This window comes from Propithecus coquereli, unplaced genomic scaffold (assembly GCF_000956105.1).
Source record: "Propithecus coquereli isolate 6110/MARCELLA unplaced genomic scaffold, Pcoq_1.0 Scaffold32, whole genome shotgun sequence".
Taxonomy (NCBI): domain Eukaryota; kingdom Metazoa; phylum Chordata; class Mammalia; order Primates; family Indriidae; genus Propithecus; species Propithecus coquereli.
The window spans coordinates 6,987,585-7,015,255 of NW_012148841.1; the positions used below are offsets into that span (position 1 = coordinate 6,987,585).

At 36.9% G+C, this 27,671-nt stretch overlaps 1 protein-coding gene across 1 annotated transcript in view; it reads right to left on the bottom strand.

Annotated features, from left to right (window-relative positions):
- NAMPT (nicotinamide phosphoribosyltransferase) overlaps positions 1-22,134 on the bottom strand; it is a 37,499-nt gene extending 15,365 nt beyond the window's left edge. Inside the window, exons 1-7 of the mRNA XM_012650328.1 lie at positions 21,758-22,134; positions 21,051-21,154; positions 12,466-12,622; positions 10,894-10,997; positions 8,448-8,576; positions 3,355-3,513; positions 2,675-2,811 (exon numbers count right to left, since the gene is read on the bottom strand). Coding sequence (XP_012505782.1) covers positions 2,675-2,811; positions 3,355-3,513; positions 8,448-8,576; positions 10,894-10,997; positions 12,466-12,622; positions 21,051-21,154; positions 21,758-21,794 — 827 coding nt within the window. The 5' untranslated portion in view covers positions 21,795-22,134. The remainder of the gene's footprint in view (positions 1-2,674; positions 2,812-3,354; positions 3,514-8,447; positions 8,577-10,893; positions 10,998-12,465; positions 12,623-21,050; positions 21,155-21,757) is intronic.
- Between the last annotated feature and the right edge of the window lie 5,537 nt (positions 22,135-27,671).

The window sequence follows — 27,671 nt, forward strand, 5'->3', positions numbered from 1 at the left end:
ACAATCCTAACATCTATTCTTCTAGTATAGTATTTGGTATATGAAGATCTTAACTGTTCAATGAATTCCACCCATGCTATTAATCCCAATTTCAAGCACCAAATTAAATTTGATATCTTTCCAAAGTTTGAGACAAAAAGGTTATGCAATTAAATATTCTAGGTCCAGATTCATATATTCTTTAAGAAGATATTTATAGTAATAATGGTAAAGCTCTACATTTACAGAGTTCTTTTATTTTAAAGTTATTTTAGATGTTAGCTCATTTATCCTCAATGATCTTCTGATAGTGTCCTCCTCTTGTTTTGCTAGAGGGAGGAACTGAAAAACAGAGAGATAAAGTGACTTGCCCAAGGCCACCAACCATGTCAGCCGTAAGGTCACTCAGGGTTCCCAACTTTCAGTCCAGTGCTCTTTTCACTATACTGAGCTATTTTTAACACATTGACTGCCACACTAGAAAAAAAACTTTTCTTGGGGCCACAGGGTTTTATTATGAAAACAATAAAAACTTTGAAGACAAAATGATCCTTTCTAATTTAATGAAAAATTTAATGAAAAATGAAATGTATTGACTTCTATTCATTTAATCCATGTTTTTAGAATTAATTTGTCAATATTAACCGTAACAATAAGAACATCAACAACTAAGATTTTCACGAACCAACTGTAGGGTTTTGCCCAGGTTTTGCTTCATGAGCCCTGGGCTCAAAACTAGCATGAGTTAAATACAACTCACATTGATTGCAGCTAATGTGTTAAAAGATGTTTCTATTAAGAACATCTGAAGCATTCTCATATATTACAGAGTCAAACTTACAAATGTAGTAAATATGAGACTATCAAAATAAAATGGATTTTTACTCTGTATCCACATACAGCGTCCTTTTCATTTTAACATGAAAGCTGTAAAGAAGGTATTCTTATTCTCAGATTTACAGTATACTCATGACACTGCTTTGAAACAAAACCATCAGTAAAGAATCTATTATGTGCATACTATATTAAATTTTTAAAAGATGTACATCTAGTCCAAAATAAAAATATTCTAACTCTAAAACTTTTATTTGATAATGACGCCCTGACTTTCCTAGTTCAGAAGTCTTGAAACTTGTATGTAAAATGTTCAACAAGGCCTCACTAATATGGCATTGCTCATAAATGTTAGTTGAATCTACTCTTTACTGAGCCCTTAGTTTTAGCAATTTTATCTCCCAAGCCATTGCTCATGTTTATCTACTTCTTTCCATTCATTTGGCCACTTGGTTCTGGATTTCATCTCCGTAAGACAGCTGCAATAGCTTTCTATAAAACCTAACTTCTGGTTTTTCTTTTTTTTCAATCCACAGGATATCCTACTATCAAAATAATCTCCTAAAATATTTCTCTAATAATATCATTTCTTTGCTTAAACACTTCAGTGCCTGCTCCCATTTGAAAATGCCTAAGAATAATCTAGCATGATGTGCACATAGTTAAATATACAACGTCAAAATAAATTCGAGGGCCCTTACTAAGCTTATCCTGTCTTCCGGTCTACCCTGTGTTCCCTAAAAAATCTGTTTCAGCCCTTATTCCCTAAACACATTCACACTCTCCTCTTTCATTCTTGCTCTTTCATCACAATGCTCAATACATGGTAAGAATGCAATAAATATTTACTCAGAGAATAATCGCCCAATGTTGGTCATTGAATTTTACCATTCCTTCAAGAAGTTAAGATTTTACATACTACCTCTATAAAAAGCTTTCTTGATTCTGCCAGTGGAATGTATGATCCTTCCTTTCCTTCCCTAGCACCACTATAGCACTTTAATTGTACCTCTTTAAAAGTACTTAAGGAACAAAGCAGACTGTGTACTATCCTAAAGATAAGATCAGTTTTTACTGTATCCTTCTATCCCTTATAGCATCTAGTACTCTGCTTTGCATATGAAAGTTAATTAATATGCATCAAATAATAATAATAATAATAATAATAATAATAATAATAATAAAGCTCAGCTTTATTCTAAACTCACTGCTGGTTTAAGCACTCTGCAGTTTTCAAGTTTGAGCAGAACTTAATAAACATTCTCAAATACTTAGAGTAAATACTTTTGTTATAAACACCAGAAATAAAATAAAGTGTTGACATACATTTAAAAACTCCATTTACTTTCAATAAAGTCAGCTTTAGGACCAAAGCAGCTGTAGCCTAGATTTTAATTTCCTTCTAGCATAACTGAAAATGGTTCAGTAAGAGCAGGTAAGAAAGCATAACAAGAATACGGACATGTTCCCTTTCATCAAAAGTCTTACTTTCTCATCCACAATTATAGAAACTGACAATTTCTAAGGCAAAGATAGGTAAGGTCATGTAAAAGAACGGGGAAAGGGAAAAAAGTGACCAGTACTTAACAATGAATACTTTAAACTTAATGTAATGAATAGAACTTAACTGCGTATGGCAATATAGTGAACTGTTTCTTCTAGCACAGTTAAAAGTTCTCTACCTCTCTGATTCCAATCTTTATACAAAATATAAACACTGAATTTGTATTGCTCAAGTTCATAAGGATTTACTGTAGTACCTGGCTCTGTAGCTAGGCAAAACATCACTGAGTTACAAATACAAGAGTGAAGAAATTAGTTGTTTTAGGTAAAAGGAGGATGAAAACTAACAGAATTTTACCTGTGTTCTGCTGCTGGAACAGAGTACCCTGGAACAGGATCTTTCGTTCCATAATATTTTTTAATTAGAGCAATTCCCGCTACTGTATCTGTTCCTTTGAAGTTAACCAAATGAGCAGACGCTCCTATGCCAGCAGTCTGGAAAATCAACCAAAAACCAAAATCCAAAAAAGAAAAAGAAAAACTCATATTTAAGATACAAGCATTGCTCCCAAGGGAATTATTATCTTTAGCTATTCTTAGAGAAATATTAAACTATTATCAGAGATAATAGTTCCTTATGACAAAGATTGTTTTTCCTAAATATTTAAGGATTCATCTGTTACCTTCTCAAACAGTCCTACTTAGTAGTGCCCACCCCTACTCCCATCACTCTCTCTTTGCTTACCCTGCCTTGCACTCCCCTGTAGCATTATCTGACATCTGATATATTTTTATGTCTCTGTATGTCCATCCATCAAATATATAAAGGGCAGGGACATTTGTTGAAGGTTATATTCCATATACCTTGCTAACACATAGTAGATACTTAGTATGTATCTACTGGTTGAATCTTTGGAATTTCAAAATGTGGCCTACTTAGAATGAAGATCAATTCCAATTAACATTTCCAAAAGTTGATAGTGGTACTCTAACCAACAATCCACGTGTTATTAAATGAGGATGGTTTCAGTTTCTTACCTCTTGGGAAGAGACTCCCCTGTAGCCAAAATCATGTAACTTGTATTCCAGACCATCTAAGTTACCAGAAGTTTCTAACAAATATTTGGCCAATATTTTCTTCTGCTCTCTAGAATTTGTGGCCACGGTGATTGGATACCAGGTCTGAACAAGAATAGTCTGTAGTAACAAAATTAACCACAAATATTAATACATAAAATATTGGGTTCTTTCTGAGGAAAATCTTAGCTTTCTTTGGAGGTACGTCCTAGACTTCCCCTCCATTAGAAGGACCAATTAGACATTTCAACTGTACAGCAGGATGCCTACCGTGTGCATTCCAGACATAGTACATAGCTCAGCTCTCCAATCAGCAACAAAGAAGATAAGCACACCAGGCCCTTAATAGTAGAGAATTTCAAATAACCAAGTTTCTATCCAAAGCTCCAAAGAAGCAAACAGTATTTTGAAAGACCACCTCTGATGAAAGGATCAATTTCCAAAAAAATTTCCATCTGTTATAAACCAGAAGTTTTATAAAGTACACTCACACATGGATATTGAGGCAATGTCAAACTGCCCTAAGTTTCTAAATGCTTATTCTTGATTTCTGTATTTCATGTGGATTTGCATCAGATAGGTCATGGACCAGCACTGGTCCATGGACTGCATCTTGAATAATACTGGTCTAAAGAAGTTATTCACTTACTCTTCTAGGTAGTCTTGGATCTAATTTTCCCTTAGATCTAATATGACAACTGGTAGGTTATAAACTTGAGACACTTTATCTTAGCACTAGAGAATTCTATTCACTAAGTTATGCTTTATGTTCTTAGCTTTTATCAAAGGTCATTATAAGTAATTCACATGAAACTTTTCTGTATATGCTATGTAACTGCAAGGTCACTGTGTACTTTAATTCAGGGACTGTAAGTTCCAAAATAACACAATAGAAGAATTGTTAGGTTTCTAACTTTCTGATAAGAACTATTCCTTGATTTCCCTTTTTATCTTGGCTGCCAGGAAACTCCAAAGAAAGTCTAATGCTTAACCACAGCAACCATATTAATTATTATGGCTTAGGAATTCACCACCTCTTTTATAAACCAGACAGTATGCCATTAGAAGCGGCTTGAAATCTGTTTTTGAAGGAGCGCTAAGATGATGGCAATGTCTCAGTTGAACTAAAAGGATACTTAACTTCTTAAATTTTATAAAACAAGCTCTTATTGAATACCAGCTAAGTGATCAATAAATAAGTAAAAACAAATAAAAAGCTGATTTAACCTTGGACTTGCCAATTTGGCCATCTTAAAAAAAAACTGTAGCCTTAGACTCCTGTGATTGATTAAATGGAGCTTTGCACTCTACTAATCAAGAGACGGAGTCTATTTCCTCATCCCTTGATTGTGCACTGATCTTATGATTTGATTTTGACCAACAGAACATGGAAGAAGTCATGTTGTGTGACTTCCAACTCCCAGTTTCAAGACATTCTGCAGTTTCTGTTCTCATTCTCTTAGAACTCAAGAGACTATCATGCAGTGAAGACGCCTGTTATGAAGCAGGGGCCAGTAGTCCCAGCTATCTGAGCTGAGGCCTCAGACAAGTAGTGAGGCCATTATAGACTGTCCAGCCATAGCTGAACTCTCAGCTAAAAGCAGACGTATAAGTCCAAGCAAGACCAGCAGATGACCATACAGTCAACCACAAGAATTGTGGGAAATAACAGTTGTTTTAAGCCACTAAATGTCGGGGTAGTTTGTTACGAAACAGAAAACAGATGCAACTCCTAACTTAAACTCTATAACCCATCACCTACAACCTCTGACCATTCTGCTTCTGAAATTATTCTTTTGATTCCACTGCCCATGACTATGCTACCTCTAATCTTCAGCCTCTTTAATTGTTCCTCATATTGCCACTCGTTATCATTCTAGAGCAAGTTTTGCTCAGGTTGCACCATTCCTAAAAAGCCTATGGCCATCTACTGTCCATGGGGTGTGTGTGTGGTGGGGAGTCAATTTATTGGCTTCGAGGCCTTCCATAATCTTGCCCTGTTTACCACTGACAGGTTTAGCTCCTACTACACTACACATTTTTTTCACTTTAAAGCTGAAGTCCCCACTGGACTATTTGTCATTCTAAGAACACTGTGCCATTTCCTTAGCAATTCCTCCCCCTTATTAAAGATTTTTATTTTCTATTTCATGATTCCTTTGACAGAATTACCTATTTTCCGACCACCAACTCAGCACTAATTCTTAATGATAGCAGTGGTTGGTTAGGAATGAATCATCACCTTTCCCTCAAAGGCTCTTTAAATGGGACATATTTTTTTCTAATTTCTGTGCCCAGCATTTTTTTGGTACATAGCTGGTACTTAATCAATATTCATTTGTTGAATTTAATTCAATCAACTCTCATATTTTAATTCAACTCAAATATTGATATTATCTAGGAATATGAAAAAGATATAAAACATAATGTGAAAAACTCCAGTGGAGTTACAAAGGTAGAAGATTGACCTTACCCCTCGAAAAATGCCAGAGAAGGAGAGAAATAACTATCGGACACAGTGATCCTTCACATCACCGTTTCCTTTCCATAGTCCAACAAAATCAGCTTAAATTACACTCTTAATAAAATCACTCCCCTTTTAAAAAGATCATTGTAGGTGTAAGCAAGGGAAAAAAAGGCAAGTTAGTTTGGGTTAACCCAAGGTCTAATAAAACAGGCCTTGTTGGAAACTTCCAAAAGAGCAATTGGCCCCACAAAACAAGATAAAATGATTAGCTGAAAACTAAGACTAAAGTAAATGACCTGTAAATTTCCTTTCAGAAGTGTTTGTTATAATGTGACTATGCAGGATAAGTGCTTCAAAGAATGAGAAATGGTACTGGCACCTACTCTGTTCACCTGTCAGGGCTCAATTTCCCCATCTGTGAAATGAGGACATTTGATCAGTGCAATTGTTGTTAAAGTCATCTTTCCTTTTCAATAGTAGAAAGAGTTTGCTTTGTTTTATGGTGGAAAAGAGGGATAGGCTTAGCCCAATATACTTGCTCATTAGGCCCCTCATAAGCCTGAGACACCTTCCCAGAATTCTTCAGCTCTTAAACTGGTTTGGAAATGTGAGGAGAGAACTAAATTTTCTTCTACTAAGGTTTCTCCTAGCACCAATACTGAAATTAAAAAGCAACTCAATAATTTTAGTATGTTTTAAAATTCACTGTACCACTACCAGGTGAGTAACAATCAATAAATAATTATAAACAACTTTGAACACATACTGGGAAATGGAACTGAAAGAAATATTATTTAGTGCTATTATTTAAAATGTTCTAAATCAAGGACTGCCTAAAGAACATCTTCAAGTTTGTAAATAACAAGTCTGTTGGAGCTGCTAGCAGATTTCAAATACAAGGTGGTAAACTTAGGGTTGGGGACTGGTAAGAATAGGATGAATTTCCTTTACCTCACCAAAAGACCCCACACAAAGGATGCAAAGTGTCTATGAAGTAAAGTCTATTCTGGAGACCTGGTATTCAGAGTAAACACATTTTTTAAAAAAACATTGGCTCTATCAGAACTACAATAAGGGATAGATAGTACTAGACTGTAAATTCTTATGCCTTTTCAAATACTTACCTAGGACTACAATAATTTAAAATAGTAAATATTAGTAGAAAGAAGGTAAACTTGATGTAAATTCTGTTTCAGGTTATAAGCAACTAAAAACAAGGATCTATTTGCTTTTATTAAATAAAATCTAACAGGCCCATATTAGACTTATGTTTAATAATTTCTTTTATTAAAAATGATATTTATATATTTGCTAACAAACTATCACTTTAAGATAACTAATATAAAATTTTTTACTTTATAGTTTCTTAGTGAAATAAATAAAAAAATAATAAGTTATTAAAGGGCAAAAATTTCTTTTTAAGGCCAGTTGTTTTTTCTCTTTCAGAAGAGAATAAAGGAAACTGTACATGAAGCAAGGTGGAATGGTAACTAGTTCTCTACTTCCATAAATATCTGCTTTAGGAAATTTCGATTATACTTAAGGGTGAAAACTTATTGACCAAATCCCCAGTCAGAAAACTACAAAGAAAAATATGAAAAAGGTTAATCCGTAGATGATGAATTTCCTAAATTAGATTTATCTGTTTGGGATCTTTCAGCATTTAAGGTAAAAGCCTAGCCTAGATGATGTGGATAAGAACTCTTGCACTCTTGTGTTTTAATAATATTATCCCCTCAAAATCAAATATTTGCCAGTACAAATAATGTCAACAATTGTACAAAAACTAACAAGATATATTCCTTTTTTTTGAGTTAAAAGTTAATTCAAAGCTTTAATATATGGTATAGACTATTTAAAACCTTTATTTAACTGTATACTTTTTCTGAGTCTATCATTAGCCTATTATTGGTTGATGGCCCATCAAGAGTCGATCTCTTACTTTTTCAATTTTTTTTTCAGTTTTTATAAGTGAATCTTAAGTGTATTATTTTACAATGTAACAGCAATTTAGTTTAACCAATAAACTAATTAAAGAGTCAGCTGTAAGAACTAAGTAAAAATTTCTTATATATTAAGGTGTTATTTCTGTAGTTACTTTCTAGGGTATTTCCTCTTACAGATAAAATCTATATTAAACTATTGAGAAGCTAAGTAGATTAGAACTGATTAGAGAAAAATGAAGAAAGTAGTTATTAAAAGTTAAACAAAGTTCTTCTAGTACAACTGGAACAGAGTATCATAAAATGTCTTAAGTTATCAGAAATGTGCTGTTTTCTAATTTTGCTCTAAGATGACATATCTTTATAATGGCAACATATCAGACAAAATCCAACTGACCTTTAAAAGTAATAATTTGGTTTAGAAAAAATCTCAGAACATTAGATTTCACTGGAAGGAAGCTTAAAGATTATTTAGTATAACTGTCATTTTATAGATGAGGAAATTGAGGCCTGGAAAAAGTAAGTAAATTTTGGGAGATTATATAGCTTTAGTAGTAGCAAATTCTAAACTAGAATCCCAGTTCAATAATCTTTACATTTTCAATTAATGTTAAATAAGATTTAAAAAACAAAGAACAATTCACCTCAATCCAATTTGTAAGCCAGTAACACTCAGGATCTGTATTTTCCACTGTGAAGAGAACATTTCCTCTGGGAACGACAGAGCCCTCAGGAACAGCTTTTATTTCTATTGGAAGATGTCCATCATATTTCTGGGAGAAGAAAATAAATTTATTCATTTAACAGATGATACTCAATTATCTGTTCTATTAAGGTTCTTTACATTTTACAGAAGCTAAATCTACTATCATAGAAATTGCAATTATAGATGTTATAATGTTAGTACTCTAGTCAGAATATCCTTATCCTTTTAACATAAAATTAGTTAAAATTATTAACAACTTAGGCACTGATATTAATTTTTAAATTTAATGCTGTCAAGTGCTTCTGCTAGTATCTACCACTAGAAGAGGTACAAAATTCCAAACTGATCACAACAAAAAAGCTGTTGTTTCCCTGCTCTTTAAGAAAAAAAGAAAGGATGAGTTTAATCCAACATATATATTCAAAATTTTCTAAGAGTACTACCTTTATTCTAAATTGGCCATTTTCATAAAAGAAAGGCTAAAGACTTAATGATAAAATAAGGGATTGCTAATAAAGAACAAAAGAAAAGAGAGAGGAGAGAGAGGGAAATCCCTGCAGAAGAACCCTAAAAAGGTTCCCCTGTGAGGCGAGGTGGGCAGATGTTTGAGGCTGGGTGTGGTGGCTCAAGCCTGTAATTCTAGCACTCTGGGAGGCCGAGGCGGGAGGACTGCTCGAGTTTGAGACCAGCCTGAGCAAGAGTGAGACCCCATCTCTACGAAAAATAAAGAGAAATTATCTGGACAACTAAAAATACATAGAAAAAATTAGCTGGGCATGGTTGCACATGCCTATAATCCCGGCTACTTGGAAGGCTGGGGCAGGAAGGTCGCTTGAGCCCAGGAGTTTAAGGTTGCTATGAGCTAGGCTGACACCACGGCACTCTAGTCCGGGCAATAGAGTGAGACTCTGTCTCAAAAAAAAAAAAGGCTCCCTAGACTCTGGTAGTAGACCTGAAACCATTATATAGGCCAAGCACAGAACCTTAGCAATCAACACTCAAGTCTAATTTAACTGACTTCTTACTAACGCAACAATTCCTTCCAAAATTAGGCTGAGGGTTATTTGCTACATGGTAAGCTACTAGATATTTAACTGTACCCCCTCCCACCACCTCTCCCTTTTAAAGCTAAAAGTGTGGCTAACTTTTTGCTAGGAAGGCAAGTTGTTTCAGAAATCCTTATAGTTTATTTGTATGATTTGGGACAAGGTAATTAAATAAAAGAAAAATTAATGAGAAGCACTGGAAGCATCATAATATAGAAAAAAGAACACTGCCTTACAAATCCTGGCTTGGACTTATGAGCACCTGGGAGATCTTGCACAAGTTACTTGGTATTTCTAGGTCTCAGATTCTATGTTTGTAAAATGGGGTTACACAAGTTTATCTCTAGAGAACCTATAATTCCCTAAGATTTTGTGATCATCATCAAACGACATACAACCTTGGCTGTTGGAATTACAGTAATAAGCATAGCAACAAACTCATCTTATTACTGTATTTATCCTCACAACAAACTTCACAAAAAAGAAATGGGGCAAGTACAGGAGTTAGCCCACTGATTTTACTGACCTTACTTAAAATATGGGAAAAGTGTAGCACAGAGTGCTTATCTTTTTCTAAGACCCATAATTACCAAATAGTAAAACTCAGTATTATAATATGGACATGAAAGTTAAAGTATTTCTAATTATTCTGTGTTTGATGGCCTGTACAATGTAGAAGACTTTTGTTTGTGAGATTTAAATTAACACTTAACATCATGAGCTGCCAATAGATTCCATTCCCATCTGATCTTTGTAATAAAGAAAACCACCAGAGGACATTCAATTCTTGTAATTCAATTACCATGTCTTTGAGTGCCCAGAAGTTTAAGCAATGAATCCAAACATACTAGGTATGCATATTGTAATACAATAAAGAATAAAAATCAACTCCATGAATCTGCACCAACCATTCTTACTATTCAGTGAGAGAAATTTCCCAGAATTACTGGTAGTGATAGACTCACAGCATCTATTTTCACAGTTAAGGAAAAGATCTACATTTTGAAATTGTCAAATAACCATGTCCTTTCTTAATTATAGTGTATTTTCAAGAATGGATTAAATTATCTTTCTGAAAAATGCTAGTTATTTAAATTATAATTGATTTAATTACTTAGACTTGATGTCGATTTTATATGCTAATGATTTACCACTGGTGGGGAGAAGGAATCAAATGTTACCCTTAACTTTTCACAAGCATGTCTAAAATAGCCATTTTATTCAGATCACAAGCAAAAAAGAATTATTATGATAGTATAATCTATTCAAATTCCTTTGCAAGAAATTTTGAACTAAAAGCAAAACGAAGATAGATCAAAACATGAAACCATTTTTTACCTCAAGAATGTAGTTCCATCCCTTTTCATTAAAGACATCATCTTGGAAATGTGCTTTGTAGACCTCTTTGGCTTCCTGGATTTTCTCTTTGGTCACTACTTTACCTAAAAGAATACATATGTCCTATTTACATTTCTAAAGGCATTCTGTGAGTTGCTGAATTGTCACAGAATTAATATTTTTAGTTATTTCACCCATTCTGCGGATTAAAAAAATAACTGAGAGGTTATGACCTCTCCAGAGTGAATAGTAGAATCCGAAAAGGAATTTATACTTCAACCACTCACTCTAAGCATAAATGTTAATTTATTTCAAAAGCAGATGTATTGATAGAAAAAATTATTACTTGTATAGTATTTTTTTTAAAATCACAATAAACTTCTAAAAAATATCTTTTCTATCTCAATTAATTTAGATACTCTTCAAATTTGAGATGACTCAAAAGCTTCTTATATCCAGGTGAACGTTCTCACTTTATTCATAAAGAATGTGATCTCTTCAGGGATGGTAAGCAAGTAATTTTCACAGTTACTAAATTTTTGCCCCCCAAAAACACTTTTAGTTAACTTTTCTCATCTGTCAGTGACGAAAACAATAGAGTACCCACTTACAGGATGGTTGCGAGGACTAAATAAGACTTATGACCCACTTACAAATAATGCTGGCCTAGTGTAGGCAATCAATGAATTTTAGTTATAATTAATAATAAATAATATTTTACAGAGTTTTTAAGCTGTAGACCTAAAAGTGTGCCATCAGTCTTTGTTAACTTCATAGAAGACAACTAGTAAATTCATTTAAAATATCTTGGGTATTCTTGCCACAAGTAAGTACCTTTCGGTATCTAGCTAGGTTTTCTTTTTCAATAATTTAACATTATCTGAATGGTCTGATCTTAAAATAGCCAAGATCATAGAAAAAGGATACCATTTGCATAAAATTCAACTTAATCTATATTCAATTCTGAGATTGTTTTTATTTCAAAAGATAGAGATAAAACTTTCCAAGATGTACAGATGTTTGGGAACTATTTTCCCCCTAGAAACACCATTACAAAATAGACTAGAAATGGATTTACAAATAAGAAAGCACAGAAATTATTTTGGGGATTTTTCCGTTTTAATATGCATTTGAAACTAAGTCCACAGACATAGGTAGTTTTAAAAATTAGGTCTTTAAGGTAAAAACTGACTAGTGTAAAAATATTCTAATTATAATTGCTACCATAATTCAAAATGAGTTTCCAGGTCAATAACAAATGCTTTACTTTGAATTAATTAACAAACCATATTAACCTCCAAAAATTACTGACTTTTCTAAACTTACCAGTTTCAGAAAACCTTTCTCATACTTTGAACATCAAGCATACATACCAAATTATAAGATTTAATGCATTCAGATTAACAGATTAAAAAAATTCCAAAAGACTTCTAAAGTAGTTATTTAAAGAAATTAAATAAATATCAAAATTAGACTATTTAAAAACTTACCTCAAATAATATAACACTATAGGAAAAAATTATGAAGTATTACATAAAAGCAGTGTTTTAAATATACTAGGAAAAGTAATACCTTTTAAGTACTTATTAAGAATGTACTGCAACCCATAAAATACTGTTTCCTCGTATTTCACCTTCCTTAGTTTGGAGTTTTCTGTCTTCTTTTCACGGCATTCAAAGTAAGAATAGACTTTGCTTGTGTTGGGTGGGTATTGTTTGTAGTGAGTAACCTGCATAAAGAAAAATACTTTAGTTAGAATATACTAGAAGAGTAGACTATAAATCACAACAGAAAAAGGCTCAAAATTACTTTCAAAAATCAAATAAACTATACTTATTTGCTATTGATTAGCTTTGTTTCCTGGCTATATAGAATAAAAAATAAGTCTCCTACTTATTAAGATATTTTAGTACTTCAATATCTTGAAATCAAAACCACAGGAGAGTGTTAAATTTTACTAACAGATTAAACTTAAGAACAAGGCCTCTCTAAGCTAGAAAAGTATCTCATTTGGTCTTGGGGAATACCCTTCGTTCAGAGGAAGAAAGAACCAGCTACACACACAATATAAAACAATGAACAGAAGGCAGCAGAATTTGGTACTGTTACTATTTAAATGCGGTATGTTCCCTACGTAAGTTAATAGTCAATGACTTCTCACGGCTACATTTTTATTTGTACAATGAGGTATTGAGAATGATCACTTTTACCCTTCATAGCGACACTATGAAAACCTGGATAAAAGCAAAAGCAGCCAAAAAAAATCCTGTTTTATAATCTTTCTTTTTCTCAAATCACCTCCTAATTGGAAAATAAATTCCTATTCAATGAAACATCAAATCCTTATCAATTTAAAAATATGAAGAAGTCTTAGCACAAATTTCTATTCCATGAACTTGGGTAAGGGCCACTATTAAAAATTTACCTGCTTTTGCTTTAAGAAAAAAAAAAAGTAAAAAATGAGTGTTTGTTATAATTTGAATTTTATCAACGTTTTAACCATATAAAAACATTTTACCAATAAAAAAATAACTGAAAGAATAATGTGTTTGCCCAGTTGAAAGAATAGAAATACTAATATCTTAAAGTTTAAGGTATAGGGTGAAATCATGGCAATGGTGGAATAAATCTTCGCAGACCAAGTTTCATGGGTGATCATTGTGAATGTAAATCATTTTTTCTGTTTAGCTCTGATCTCAAGTTTAGAAAAGCCAACATTTTCTTTGTTTGGCTGCACAATCACAATCTCAGGGAAACTTGGCTCTGTCCTAAAGAATCTTTGTAGCTTAGCACAAGAATTCTAAGATGACTATATTTCCATTGACATTTTTGAATGAACATCCTCTGTTTCCCTGCCAATGGAAGCATACTTACAACTCTATAAAAGTAGCCCCTACTGCCACGTACAGGCAACCTTGGAGGTAAAGTTTTAGAGTAACATGTGATCTGAGATCCTAAGCCAGGCAGGAGACTTGGAGCTTTCTGTTTTGCTCAGGTATGACAAATATACTATTAATAAAAGATATGGGCCGGGCGCGGTGGCTCACGCCTGTAATCCTAGCACTCTGGGAGGCCGAGGCGGGCGGATTGTTTGAGCTCAGGAGTTCGAGACCAGCCTGAGCAAGAGCGAGACCCCGTCTCTACTAAAAAAGAGAAAGAAATTAATCGGACAACTAAAAATATATAGAAAAAATTAGCCAGGCATGGTGGCGCATGCCTGTAGTCCCAGCTACTCGGGAGGCTGAGGCAGTAGGATCGCTTGAGCCCAGGAGTTTGAGGTTGCTGTGAGCAAGGCTGACACCACGGCACTCACTCTAGCCAGGACAAAAGAGTGAGACTCTGTCTCAAAAAAAAAAAAAAGATATGGGGGAGGCCTCATCAAAACCTAGAAATGTACATCAGGGCTTTTAAGGTAAGAACCCTGGGACTGATTATCACTGTAAGTTTAAGAAGATTTAAGTTGTAGTTAAGTAAAGTAGCTAATACAGAATCCACAGCAATTAACCTTACTAGTCAATTCACTAAAATGCAAAAGCAATATAAATATATTTATGAATGATATTCTAGTAATAAATATATGATCATTACTTTGACTACTTAAAAAATTGATTAGAAAAAGACACCTCCCCTTAAAAATGTCCAAGATGTATGTAAAAAGGAAAATGTCCTGTTTACAATGTAAATAACTCCTTCAGCGGGACTAAGTAGTGAGGCAGAAGAAAAGTCACACATGATGAAATAAAATTTGAAAAAAAAGGTCTTGATCACATAGCACAAGTTTATGAAGGTCTGATTCACAGCTGTGTTTCTCAATAGTCTGACTTTCTTTACAGTTTTAGATACTTAATGGTGCATCTTATTTACTTCTGTATCAGATTTAAACTTATTAGAAGACTAATTAATTATTTTTCTCTTCTGAGAAGACAAGTAGTCAAAAGCTGAATGGACCTGTCTCCAAACTATTTAACTCCACCTTGGTCTAAAAATACACCAAAAACTTTCCATCATATAAATACAATTCTAGTTCTGGACAATAATTAAATATGTTTATAATTTTAAAGCCTTACTTCAGCTATGTTCTTTAATTATACTACTTTAAAATCTACCTTTGCATAAGTATTCAGAATGCCTCCTTTGAAAACAAGTATCACTTAAAATACAAAATTGTCTAGGCTGTTTAATTAGAAACAAAGTATGACTTCTAAAATCTTTTTCGGATAAACTTAAGAGAAATGTTTTAGAATACAGCTAAAAAATCTAAGTTGTCCAGGCAAACTCACAGGTAATTAACCATAAAACAATTTACTATTATTGACCACCTATTAACGCCCAACAAGTTTAAAGAAGAATACAGAGCATGTTTAGATCTATTTATATGGACAAATACACATTGTTTTAACAGGAAAAATTTTTAAAGCAGAATTATAGATTTATAACAATTTTAGTTTTGCTAGTTTACTGTCCTCTTCATTTTACTTTCTGCTAAACTGGTCATTTTGAACCTTCATGAGAAAATGGGATGAGATAGCACAGATTAAAATCAATCATTATTTTATAAATAGTTCATTCATTAGCAAATACATACTCTATATACCTATTATGTATCAGGCACTGTTTCAGATGCTGAGGGTGAGAAAGTAAAATAGACTGACACAGTCCCTATTCTCATAGGGCTAATGAGAGCTAAAAAGGGAAGAGAAAAATAATACATAAACAAAATAATTTCAGATCAAGAATGATGCTATGAAAAATTAAAAGAATGATGGGCTATAGTGGGCCTAGGAGACTACTTTAAATGGGGGGCCAGGAAGACTTCTCTGAGGTGACATGTGAGCAGGACCAAAATGACAAGGAGACAGGGAATGCTTTGGCATAAGGGACAGAATAGAAGGAAGGCCAGTGTGGCTGGTGCTCAGACTATGGGGGAAGCAGGGAAGAGGTACATGGTAAGGTGAGAGGTAGGCAGGGATAAAGAGCTTGCTTACAGGCTACCACAAGGAACTTGGATTTTATATCAAGCGCAATGGGAAGCCATCAAGCTTTAAGCTGGGGTGAATAAGATTTGACTCAACATTTTAAGAAGATAGCTTGGTAGTGGGTAGAGGATGGATTACTGAGGGACCAGTGTGGAAGTGGGAGTTAAGAGGCTACTGTCGAAGACCAAGTAAGATGAGAGAACCGGCCCAGTATTTTTGGAGGTAAAGGAGAAGTGGGCTGATGGACTGAATGTGGGAGATAATGATGGGGAAGAATTAAGAACAGCTCCTAGACTTTTGGCTTAAGCAACTGGGTTAATAATGGTGCCATTTACTGAGATGGGATTTTTTTATTGTTGTGGAAGGAATGGGTAGGGAAATGAAGATCTCAGGTTTAAATGTTAACTACTCATAACAAACAGTTTCCGGTATTCAAAATTAAAGTGAACTATGAAAAGTAAGCTCTTAAATCATGTTAACTATAGCACTGCTTTGACTTCTATCACTAGAGAAAATGTTCTATGATAAATATAATATATCTCAGCAAACCTTACCACTGAAAATGTTTCCTAAAGGGGCCTGGTCCTCTTGCTGCCTGAACATAAATACATGTGTTGTAAAGAACACTGGCACAAAGAAAAATGTAGTCCTTTTAACAGAATATAATTTCACAGTTATGTGATTGATTTACTTCATGAAAAGATAAGTTCCTAAAAATTATTACATACTAGATAATAATAACTAGTCTTATTTTAATGCCTAGAACAAAAAGGTTCTAGCCCTAAGTTTGTAACAAGGGGCGTCTTTTTCCATTATGGAGTGTTGGCCAAATAACTGTATCAAAAAACCACTCCCAAGGCTAAAAATCCTTGCTCCAGTATGACAGTTAAAAAAAAAAGTATGAGGCATATTTAAGTTGAACAGAATCTTTCTGGAAAAGTCTCATTTTCTAGATGCTTCTCTAGATGTCCCACAGGGTTGATATGATGTCTTTCCAAGATCTTTCTGCCCACAATGGGATCACATGACCAAAGGCAACTACTACTAACCTACTTTTTCAGTTTTACTTTTATTTTTAACTGCTAAGAAATGATCACAAAACAACATTTTAAATATAAGAATGTGTGTAAGTACATGGGATAACATATTCAAGGTCACAGGGCAAGTTATGTTATCTATAATATCTAAGGGTACAGAAGAAGATCCACTCAGCCCTACATTGGCTAAGACTTTCTGCCTCTTCAAAGCTAGAAGATTTGTGCTAGAAATGGCAAAAATCATAAATGATTCTTTCTTCTTTTCAGTATTATCTAAGATTTCTCAAGCCCTGGAAATCCGTCTGTTGTTCCAGAAAATAATTCACTGCTATTTGGCTTTGAAGCAATAATCACTCAAAAATATGGCTCAGGGATTTTTGGATTATATTATTCTGGAGAGGGTGAGAGGTTACACAACCATCTATAATCATATTGCCTCTTCCCTTAAACCTCCTGGCATACAGTTTCTAAAAACTTATACCTCTTTTGCCATACCTTCAAACCAGACTCCATTAACTCACAATGAGAAGAATACCATTTTAATTATTACTGACCTAAATTAATCTTCCTATAAAATATATTCATGATTCATAAGATTTACTTTCTGTTGTCCAACTTTTCCCTAAATTTATAATATAAAACTTATTGGAAAATCAAAATATATGGAAAATGTCACATACATCTTTAAAGATGCATCTTAAGATTTGTAGGTAGTCTCTGGGTACAAACTGCAGCAGTACCCCACTTCCTCTCATGGCTCAGGCTGCCTTGGGAGCCACTGCAACTATACTGAGTGTCTGTTCAGAAGCAGTGAAAGACACGCAACTATGAAAAATAGGAACAGCTCAGAGGAAGACATTGGGAAGTCCCAGGCAGAACTAACTTGTCCATATGATGATGCTCATCTATTCCCCAGTCTTTTCTTCAAAAGCCCAAACTTCTTAGAAGATTTGTTACTATGCTAATGTGGTAATGAGGAAGCAAAATTTTCTTTTTTAACCAATCTGCCTTAAATGACTAATTACCATATATAAATTACACAGCTCTTTGAAACTTTTAAAAATCAATTTTCCTCCATGCTGAATTTTAAGATCTATTCATCTTTGTCTTCTTTTATAATACCCAATAATAGGTCTCCAGTATTGATTAAATGAATGGTTGAAAATATGCTGAGTTCTGAATGACCAGCTTACAAATCTACACGGGATAGCACACACCATAACTAATGCGTAATGCAGTTTAAACTGTAAATCGCTTACGGATTACTTTTGTGCACTATATGTCTTTTCAAACTGCAGCACAATCGACACCTTCCATTAAATTTGCTATAGATAAAATGTCTAAAAATGCTATTTTTTTTGTCTACTGCAGTATGTTACAAACAATATCTACATAGAAGGTAAAGGAACAGAAAAGCATCTTTTAATGATCCATAGTTACCTGGGAACTAATCAATGGCTATTTCAGAGGTAAGTGAAAAAACAACCTTGTCTCCTTTACAAAAAAGTTTCAAATGCATCTTTCTCTAGCTGGCTTAGCACAATGTAAATACAACCCACTAGATAATTGTGCCTTAAGTTATTTTGAAAAATATAAATGATTAACACATAAGATTAAGTGGACTCTTTATTTGTAACAAGAACCCAGGATGAAAATGGAAGAAAGAACCACATCTGCCTGTGTTCTTAATTCCTATTATGTTTAATAAAGTATGGGGTTACAGAAATGCATATGTATTTCAAATGCTTCTCCTTTGGTCCAAATTGTTCTGGACTATCTTGAGAGTATACAAGTAAAAACAAAATTCCCACATGTTGTCCTGTGCTTGGCCACCATATCACCTACTTGCAAAAAAGCTTTTTGTAGTGCTTAGGTAATCAGTTATTCTTCCTTCAGTTTCAGAAAGAAGAAATCAACAATATTTTGCTCTCTTCATCAACATATCTGAAACTATTAGTTCCCAATTTTAATCGGCCAATAATTTGTAAGCACTGATAAGGATATATAACACTCTTATGTAATTTCTAAATAAAAGTTTCATTACTTCTAACCTCAAGATTATCATTTTTTCTCTCTTCTTTGCCTAAGAAGATAAAAAGACAAAAATGAAAAATAGGCCATAAGGACCACTAAAAATGTAAGTAAAATGAAACTTAAAGACTAAATGTGACTGTGGAATACACAATCTATTTTAGTGTACTGCTGTAAGCCATTGGTATAAAACATATCAACGTGATTGAATCTTCTTGAGGGGATTTTTGGAGGAAAAAAAAACGAAAAATCTTACTAAGATGAAATCCTCTGAAAAGGTTTCATATTAGAAAAGGGATGAAATACAGCAACCTGACTTGAAAATGTATAGGAATAAACTTTATTAAATGGGTGCAAATTCTAATAGTGCAGTTAAGCATGCCTTGCTGGGAGATTAGAAAACTTTAAGGTAATTCACTATTCTAACTTAGAGCATCTCAGAAAACTGATGTTAAAGCAACTCACATATAGTTGTCAGAGGAATTCCAAACTAAAGGAAGTTGTACCCTTTTTTGTTTTGAAAATTTAGACTAATCACCCTCCATTTATATTTTCCATTTACAATTCAATCATTTCATAAGCTAATACTAAAAAATATCTAAAAATTATTTTAAAGATTTAGTTAAGAAAAAAAAATTCTACAAGACTATGAATGAGACCATTCTAAAATCACTATAAAGATACTGAAAGCACTGACTTAACTAAGAGAACACAAGAGGAGGCTTTAGGGCCAAGTAAAGGATCATAATTAAGGGACTATCAAGTATACTTGATATTATCAACGACATACTTGATAGTATTAAGATCTTGCAATACTGTAGATTTCTACTTTAAAATTCCATTGAAAGACCACTTGTTGATGAATGTTGGCTCAATTTAAATGACAACCCATCTAAATATCACAGATAGAATCTTAAGCAAATTGGAAAGAAACAGACAAAATAGAACTTAAGTAAAAAGAGATTCTCTGAAATACTTTTTCGGAATATTTAAGGAGGGTTAAAACAAATAAACAAAAAAAGCAAAGACTCCAAACCAAAACCAAAACCATAATAGTACTATGTTTTACCACTAGATTGCAAACCACCATGTAACTCAAGTAAAAACTAAATTTACTTCACTTAAGTGGGGTTTCTGGTCTGACATGTCATATTTTGAGTGTCTTGACCAACAAAACTTAGCAGAGTATAGTCCAGTTTATGTCATATAATATGTAACTAGGGGAAAGGACATTTGCTAGATTTTTCTCTAATTATTCTTCCCTTTATCAATGTGTTTCAAATAAAATTAATGTGGCAGCTACACATGCAAGTGTTCAATAGGCACATTAACACAATGTTGTGCCATTTCCCCCTGTACAAGTTTTCTGGAGTTAAAACTACAGTTCCCATAATTTCTCGTGTTTCACTTTCCTTTTCACAGAAATCCCGGAGTGACCCTATAGGAGTTAAGAGCAGACTGGCCTCTGCAACAAGGGTAAGGAGCACGAGTGATCGCTAGGTGCAAAGGAGTTTGATACTGAGCCCAGTGGAGAAGGACGGCAGAACCCAGCACGGCTACCGGGGGAAGATGGGCGTCCTCTACCAGGGCCACAGGCAGGGGAACGCTGCAGCTCCGCCGCCCCTACCAGGACTTCTCCCACCTCTTCCTCTGGAAGGGACGTATCTGCCTGCAAGGGGACAGCGCGCCGGACCCAGCTCGGCGGTGGGGAAAACCCCGCTCCCTCTCTCCAGCGCCGTGCCCCAGGGGCCGTTACCTAACTGGTCCGCTCTTCCAGCCGCCGGCCAAGAGGCCGCACTTCTGGCGAGGGCGTGCGCTCGGCGGGCTAAGCCTAAACCCAGAAGCCGGCTCCCGCCCGCCTCGGTCCCCCGCCGCGCCCCTGCAGCCGCTCAATCCGGCCCCGCCTCCTGCCGTCCATCCCTCCATCCCTCCTCCACCCACCTCTTCCCCACTGCGGCGCCAGCTTCACCTGCCCGATCCCGCCGCCGCCCGCGCCTTCCCCCCGGGCCGCCCCGCGCCAGGACCCCAGACCCAGCCGCCCCCCGGCCCCAGCCTCGCGCTCGTCCCCAACGCGTCCCCCTTCTCCGTCACCTGCCCCTGCCCCGAGCTCTACCTTGTAGGAGTCGGTGGCCAGGAGGATGTTGAACTCGGTTTCTGCCGCAGCATTCATCTCGGGCCAAAGTGCAGGGGCCGCGCGCCGCGAGCTCCCCGGCGCGGCTGAGAGCAAGGAGAAAAATGAGCTTCACCGCGCTCCGTTGCTTAAGTCACCACTCGGTCGGAGGAGGTGGGGTGAGGAGGGGGGCAACGGAGCGGGGGGAGGGGTTAAGGGAGGGCGGGCCCGGGAGCCGTGACGCGGCGCGGGTGGCGGCTGCGGGCGCTCGCGTGCTCGCAGCTCTAGAGCTCCGGAGGCCTGCCCACCTCGGATCCCCCGCCCTCACGCCATCACCCCGGCGGGACGCGAAGGGGCGGGGTGCGGCCGCGCGTGCGCAGCGCGCAGGGGGCGGGGCGGGGAGGACGTGAGGCACGCGCTCTATCTCGCAGACGCCGGCCGGGAACGCCGGAGGTTGCGGGGCCGCCCCGCCGCGTGACCCCATCCCGCCTCGGTTTCATTTCCCGGCCCGGCGCGGAGGGGCGGGGCCGGGGGCTTTCCCAGCCTCGTCCCTCCTGCGAGGAGCCGGTTTGCGGGCCCCGCCCGGGACCTTTCCATCCTGCCAGTCCTGGCCCGTTTCCTCAGTCCTCCTGAAGTGACGCCACCCGGCTAGGGGCCGAGGAGCCTCCCACTGTCCAGCTCCCCGTCCCCCAGCGCGCACAGTTACTCACCTTTGTCTCCATCCCTCTCGTCCCTCCTGATCCTCATCCTCTCTTTAAAATCTGAGGAGCTGCGGGGAGGGATGGGGTCTGAGGGGCCCGTTTAGTCTGACGTCTCGACTCCGCTCTCCTCGGCGCTCTATGGCTGAGCTCTGTGATCCTTTGAGAGATGTTGTGACTTTCCCCGAGAAAATAGCCTGCGTTGAAACGCGAGAGTTGAATTCAGTCCTCCCTGATAATGAGGGGACAAGACCTGATTGACTCTAATATTACCGGGAAATAAAAGGCCATGGGCCAAGTCTTTGACAGGGTGCGGAAACTGACTTGTCATCGTTACCGTCTTTAAATCCCGGGAAACGAGTTGGCAATCCCCAAGTGGAGAAGTGAAATGACGTTTAATGACTTCACCCAAATATAGACCGTTCCGAGAAAGACTTGCGCAGTTCTCATGTATGGTTGCGTTTTTGCATGAAACTAATACTCCCTTTGTTCAACAGCTTTTTTTTTTAATTTTATGATTTAGGTTTTATAGGGTACAAGTAGCCAGGAAAAAGCAGTTTAATGAAAACTAGGTCAGGACCTTTATAGACTGTCCTTTGAGTTATTAGAAATGTCTCATTTTACCTGGGGGCGATGGTGGTAGTGGTGGTAGTGGAACTTGTGAATTGAGAGTCATTTCAAGGAAGCTGGAAGCATGGCTGGGACTTACTTACATAAAAGCCACTTTGGTCCAGACTATGTTTTGAAGTCAGTGCATACTCTTGACAATTGCCTCCGTCTATAGTAGATAAGCTATGGGCAAAGATCATGAAGTGGGAGCTATCCCCAGCGGCTCACCGTGTAGTAAATACTACTAATATATTTATAATTATTGTCAGCAATGAGGTTAAAAACAAGACGGTTTGTTTTTTGGTTGACTCTCCTGTGCTTACTGAGGGAAATTATTTTTAAAACATTTGAATAATTAAATTGTTTTTAAAATATTTGATTTGGGAAAATTTTGTTATATTAGTTCAAGCAGTGCGATTCAAAGAAGGAAAAAGATCCTTTTTGCCCTTCTTAATTTGGTGCTTTTTCCTTCATTGATTTAAAATTTACATAACCTACTGTACTTACATGACAGATTTTTACTTGCTTAGCTTCCTGGAATCCGTGTATCTATAACTGACTGTTGTTCTATGCTGCTTAATGCAGGAAAAAAAAAAATAGGATTCTGATTACAAAGTGGGCTTTGTTTATGGTAGCATAGTTTTTAGGAAGCAAAATTTGATCTCGCAATCTTTGAGTTGAATTTGCGGTTTTAAAGTAAAAAAGTTTTATATCAGTGCAAGTAAAAATGTATTGACATTGCTTGTTAAATGGAGAAATGAGGCCTGCACATGTATTGAGCTCAATCCTCACAGCAATCTCCAGAGGAAAAGATGACAATGAAGTCATGTTACCAAGAGAAACATTACCATTTACCTAAGATAGAATTAGGCACATTTTTTATGTAACTACGTGTTTAAGCTGGATCAATTTTGAATTAATCGGGGGTTTAGAACTATGAAATTATCAGCAAATAGAAAACCAAGATTTCATTTTGAAATGGCCTCACCTGAAAGACAATATATGAGCTAACATTTGTTTATCTAGTAACATGCAAAATACCTGAAAAACTTTTGTCTCATGGGTCACAACAACATGACAAATAATAACTAATACATAGTCTCAAACTGCCCCCTCTCCACTTGATTCAAAGCCCTGGATTATTCTACCATTCCTACCAAATGGTCAATCAAGTGCAGCAACTCGGGCGTCCAGCTCCTTGTCTCTACCTCTCCTAGTGCTGTGAAACACCTATGACTCACACATTTGATCAGGCAAAGTGTGTGACCCTAAACCACTCCTGTGTCCACACACCCTTCCAGACAGCCTCTGGTGCACTTTTGTATTTCAGTGTTGCCTCAGATATTCCAATTGGACATGATTTCACCTCAGTAAAAAACATCTGAAAAGTAGGTGTGCAACCCATGACAATGGTCCTATCCATTTCCTTTGTTTACCTCCTCCAGGCTTACCAATTTGCAACAGTTGTTACAAAGACAAATGTAAAAGAAGAGCTTTTTAAAATTAAACTTAGAAATTTTTCTTATTCAAACTTCCAAGGCCCTTGGGGGAACCTCTGAGAGTTCTACTTTCCCAGGAGAAAGCTTTGTCTACAAAAAGATATGGGTCTTCATGGATACAATTATGTATCAGTGCTGCACTCTATAATGATTCAAACAGCCTCTACAACCACACAAAGAGGCACAGCAAACTATGGAGTCTTAGTCTAAACACACAGAAGTGATAGAGTAACTAACCCACATGCTGTAAGAATGAATGCATAGCTTATCCACAGACATTCCACTGCAAAATGTTCTTGTACACTTTCTACGATGTCTTTGTGGTCTAACTACACTACACTCTCCTGACTGTTTGCTGGGCAATGCTGAGTTGCTCAACTGATGTTAAACTGTCTTCAAATCTCACATCCTGCAAGACATCTTCCCAATCTATGTATGCTGCATGGCAAGTCTCAATATTCTCCTCTCTTTAGTTGTGTTTTTGTTTTCCATTATGTCCAAACATAAATTTTTCTAATTCCAACCAAATATAATGGAAAATAAATGTTGGAAGCAAAAATAAAAGGTATAAATTCACCTTAAAAGTCAGGTAAATGTGCATGTTGTGATGCTGTGTGGGGATTCGGGTGTCATTTTTGCTGGTGGTTACTTAAGACTCACTAGCCCAAATCAATGACTGAGAGAGTAAGACTACTGAACTGTAAAGAATGTCAGTCTTTTAATTCAGTTTTCCAAAGTGAGTTCTGCTTATCACTGAGGTACATGTAATGAGTATCAGTGGTACCCAGACACACATTTTTATTTCTAATAATCATGTATTTACTTTTAATGAGTATTAAAAAATATAACTAACACATAAAACCTGATTTTTCTTGGGTATTGTTACTTAGGATGAAGCCAAAGTAGGTGGGCACTCAGACTGGTGTACTTTACTATTTATTTTCCTTGCCTTTCCCTAACCTGTAAGCTGTTTTCATATCCTCCACATAAAACTTGTTTTCTTGAAGAAGCTGAGCATGAAAGACTGTATACTATATTATTTCATTTATATGAAATTCTAGAAAAGACAAAGCTGTAGTGAAAGAAAGCAGATCAGTGGTTTCAGAGGCTGGGGTTAAAGGAAGCAGATTGACTACAAAGGGGTATGAGGAAATTTTGGGGGTAATGTATACATTTGTCAAAATTCATTGAATTCTATACTTAAAATTGGTGAATTATATATAAATTATGTCTCAATAAAATTGAACTTAAAAAGGCTGATTTTCTTGTAATTATTTAAAATAGTTTTTCCCTCTTCTTCCATTCTGTTTTCTTCTGTTTCCACGTTCATGTCCTTTTGTTCCCATCTTACTTTACATGACTCGGAGATGAATACCATTTTGTCTTCCTCAGAGAAAGGATAGTTGTTGAAGTTGCTGTATGTTCATAGAATCCTGATACCAAAAGGAGCTTGAAAATTCCTGCTATTGAGTAGGAAGCAGAAAAAGGAATCGATTTCAATATGATTCAATTCAAGAGGAGTGTATAAACAGTAGATAGATAGTACTGTACAAAGAAACACTGGAGGGCTTTAAAAAGAAATGTTATATTAACATCAGCTCTTTTTTCAGAGCAGTTATGAAATGACAGAACAGTATAGGTAGTTAATTCATTATTCCTGGTAGAGTCAACATTTGATTGTGAGATCACTTTAAAGCTGCATGTGGATATAATCTCTGACTCCAGGGACAATGTCTAAAGAACAATTAAGGCCTGGATAAAGATCAGTCAGCCCCACGCAGTTTCTACACCCTGGACTTTTCTAGACCAAGAACTGCTCTACCTGTAAAACCTTAAACTGCAGCACTGCATTTCTTTTTTTTTTTTTTTTTGAGACAGAGTCTCACTCTTTTTGCCCGGGTTAGAGTGAGTGCCGTGGTGTCAGCCTAGCTCACAGCAACCTCAAACTCCTGGGCTCAAGCAATCCTTCTGCCTCAGCCTCCCGAGTAGCTAGGACTACAGGCATGCGCCACCATGCCCGGCTAATTTTTTCTATATATTTTTAGTTGTCCGATTAATTTCTTTCTAATTTTAGTAGAGACGGGGTCTCGCTCTTGCTCAGGCTGGTTTCGAACTCCTGAGCTCAAACAATCCGCCCGCCTCGGCCTCCCAGAGTGCACTGCATTTCTTGATTGTTACGTCTTACATTTCTGAGTCACTTCCTCCCCCACGATACACCTAACCTTAGCTCTCGAGACATTGTGTCTTGCCCAGCATTTGCCCATATGACTTTACTTTCTTCCTATGACCTAGCCTAGACCCTATTCCTTCATATTATCAGGATGATTTCTGGCTCCAGCCCTCCAGTCCTCAGATCCTTACCTTTTTGCTCTTGGAGTATCCAGGATACTGAGCACTGACAGGGAACATCGCATAGCCATGAGTTTCCCAACCAAAGCAACAGATGCAATGCTGCCTGGAATCCTTTTTCCCCCATTCAGCTTTCTTTCCCATTTTGCTTGGTAGTTATTTGAAATATTTACTTCTCTCCTCAAACTCCTTACCTCCAAACAACTCCCTCTCTCTCAGCAGATGATGTCCCCTATACCAGTAAGAAAAGCAAAGGCCAGCAGGTGGGAACTCGCTGAACTGTAATATCTGTGAGAGCAGAGGTCTGTCTGATTTAGAGGTCTATTCTCAGAGCAAAGCATAGCACCAGGCACATAGTAGGGGCTTAGTAAATATTTACCGAATGAATGAAGGAGCAACTTTTATCAGCAACAAAAGCAGGAGGGCCCTGTGCTATTAATAGATTGTATTGTTGGCCCATAGTCAAAGCTCTTCTCTGGTGTTGTTCACCCATATTCACACGTCCCTGTTTTGTTGAACTCAGGCATGATCGTAGAGTTGCTCTGGCCATGAAATGTGAACTAGCCATGAAATGCGAGATGCTGTGCCTCCCTTCCCAGCAGCAGCTTTAAGAGCTTGCTCGTGGTTTGCCATTCTCTCTTTTCCTTCTGTGGCAAGGACTGCAGTGTTCCAGACAGGGGCCGGTGCACTCGCCTCAATCCTGAAATGTGGACAGCACAGAACCAAGTCAGAGCCAACCGGCCCTGGACGTGTGGCGTGGGAGAAATAAATCTTTGTTGTCTTAAGCCACAGAGATTTTGGAGGTTGTTGCCGCAATATAACCTGGTTAATCTTGACAGATATAGGCCTCCACACGTGATATTTTTTTGTCTCCAAGCTCAGGGAAAGAGGTGCCCCTCCTGCCCCAGGTTAATCTTCCCCAACCCTACCAGTGTCTTTGGTCCCCCTCCCTCAGTGGTCACCCCTCTCTTCTGAACTTTCAAGCACTCCTTTTCTGTCAACTTCTCCTTGGCATTCGAATCTCTCCCGTAGTAAAAAACAAAACCAAACAAGCAAACTCTTCTTAGACTTCAATTCCTTTTCCAGGTATTACAACTTCTCTTTTCTTTTCTGGAAAAAGATTTCTACCTCCCAGCTCTACTCTCTTTCCTCATCTTACCTTCTCTGGTCTGTGTGGCACTGACACTTTGGCCACATAAGCTGGCAGACCCAATGGTTATATTTCACAGGTGTTGGCTAGTACACCAGTAAAAAGAAAAAGACTTTGTTGTCTTGGCTTCTTTTAACCATTATCCCTCTTGTTTTCTCCCCTGAAACCAGGGCAGGAGAGCATTTTCTCTAAAGGAAGGCTGAACCTATTATTTCACAGTTCCTTCTGTCGTGGAGCTTGGCTGTAGGTTCCAGAAGCAACCGCTGTTACCTATCTCAAAATTTATTTCCCTACACATACAAGGTAGAGTCTTAGGCCT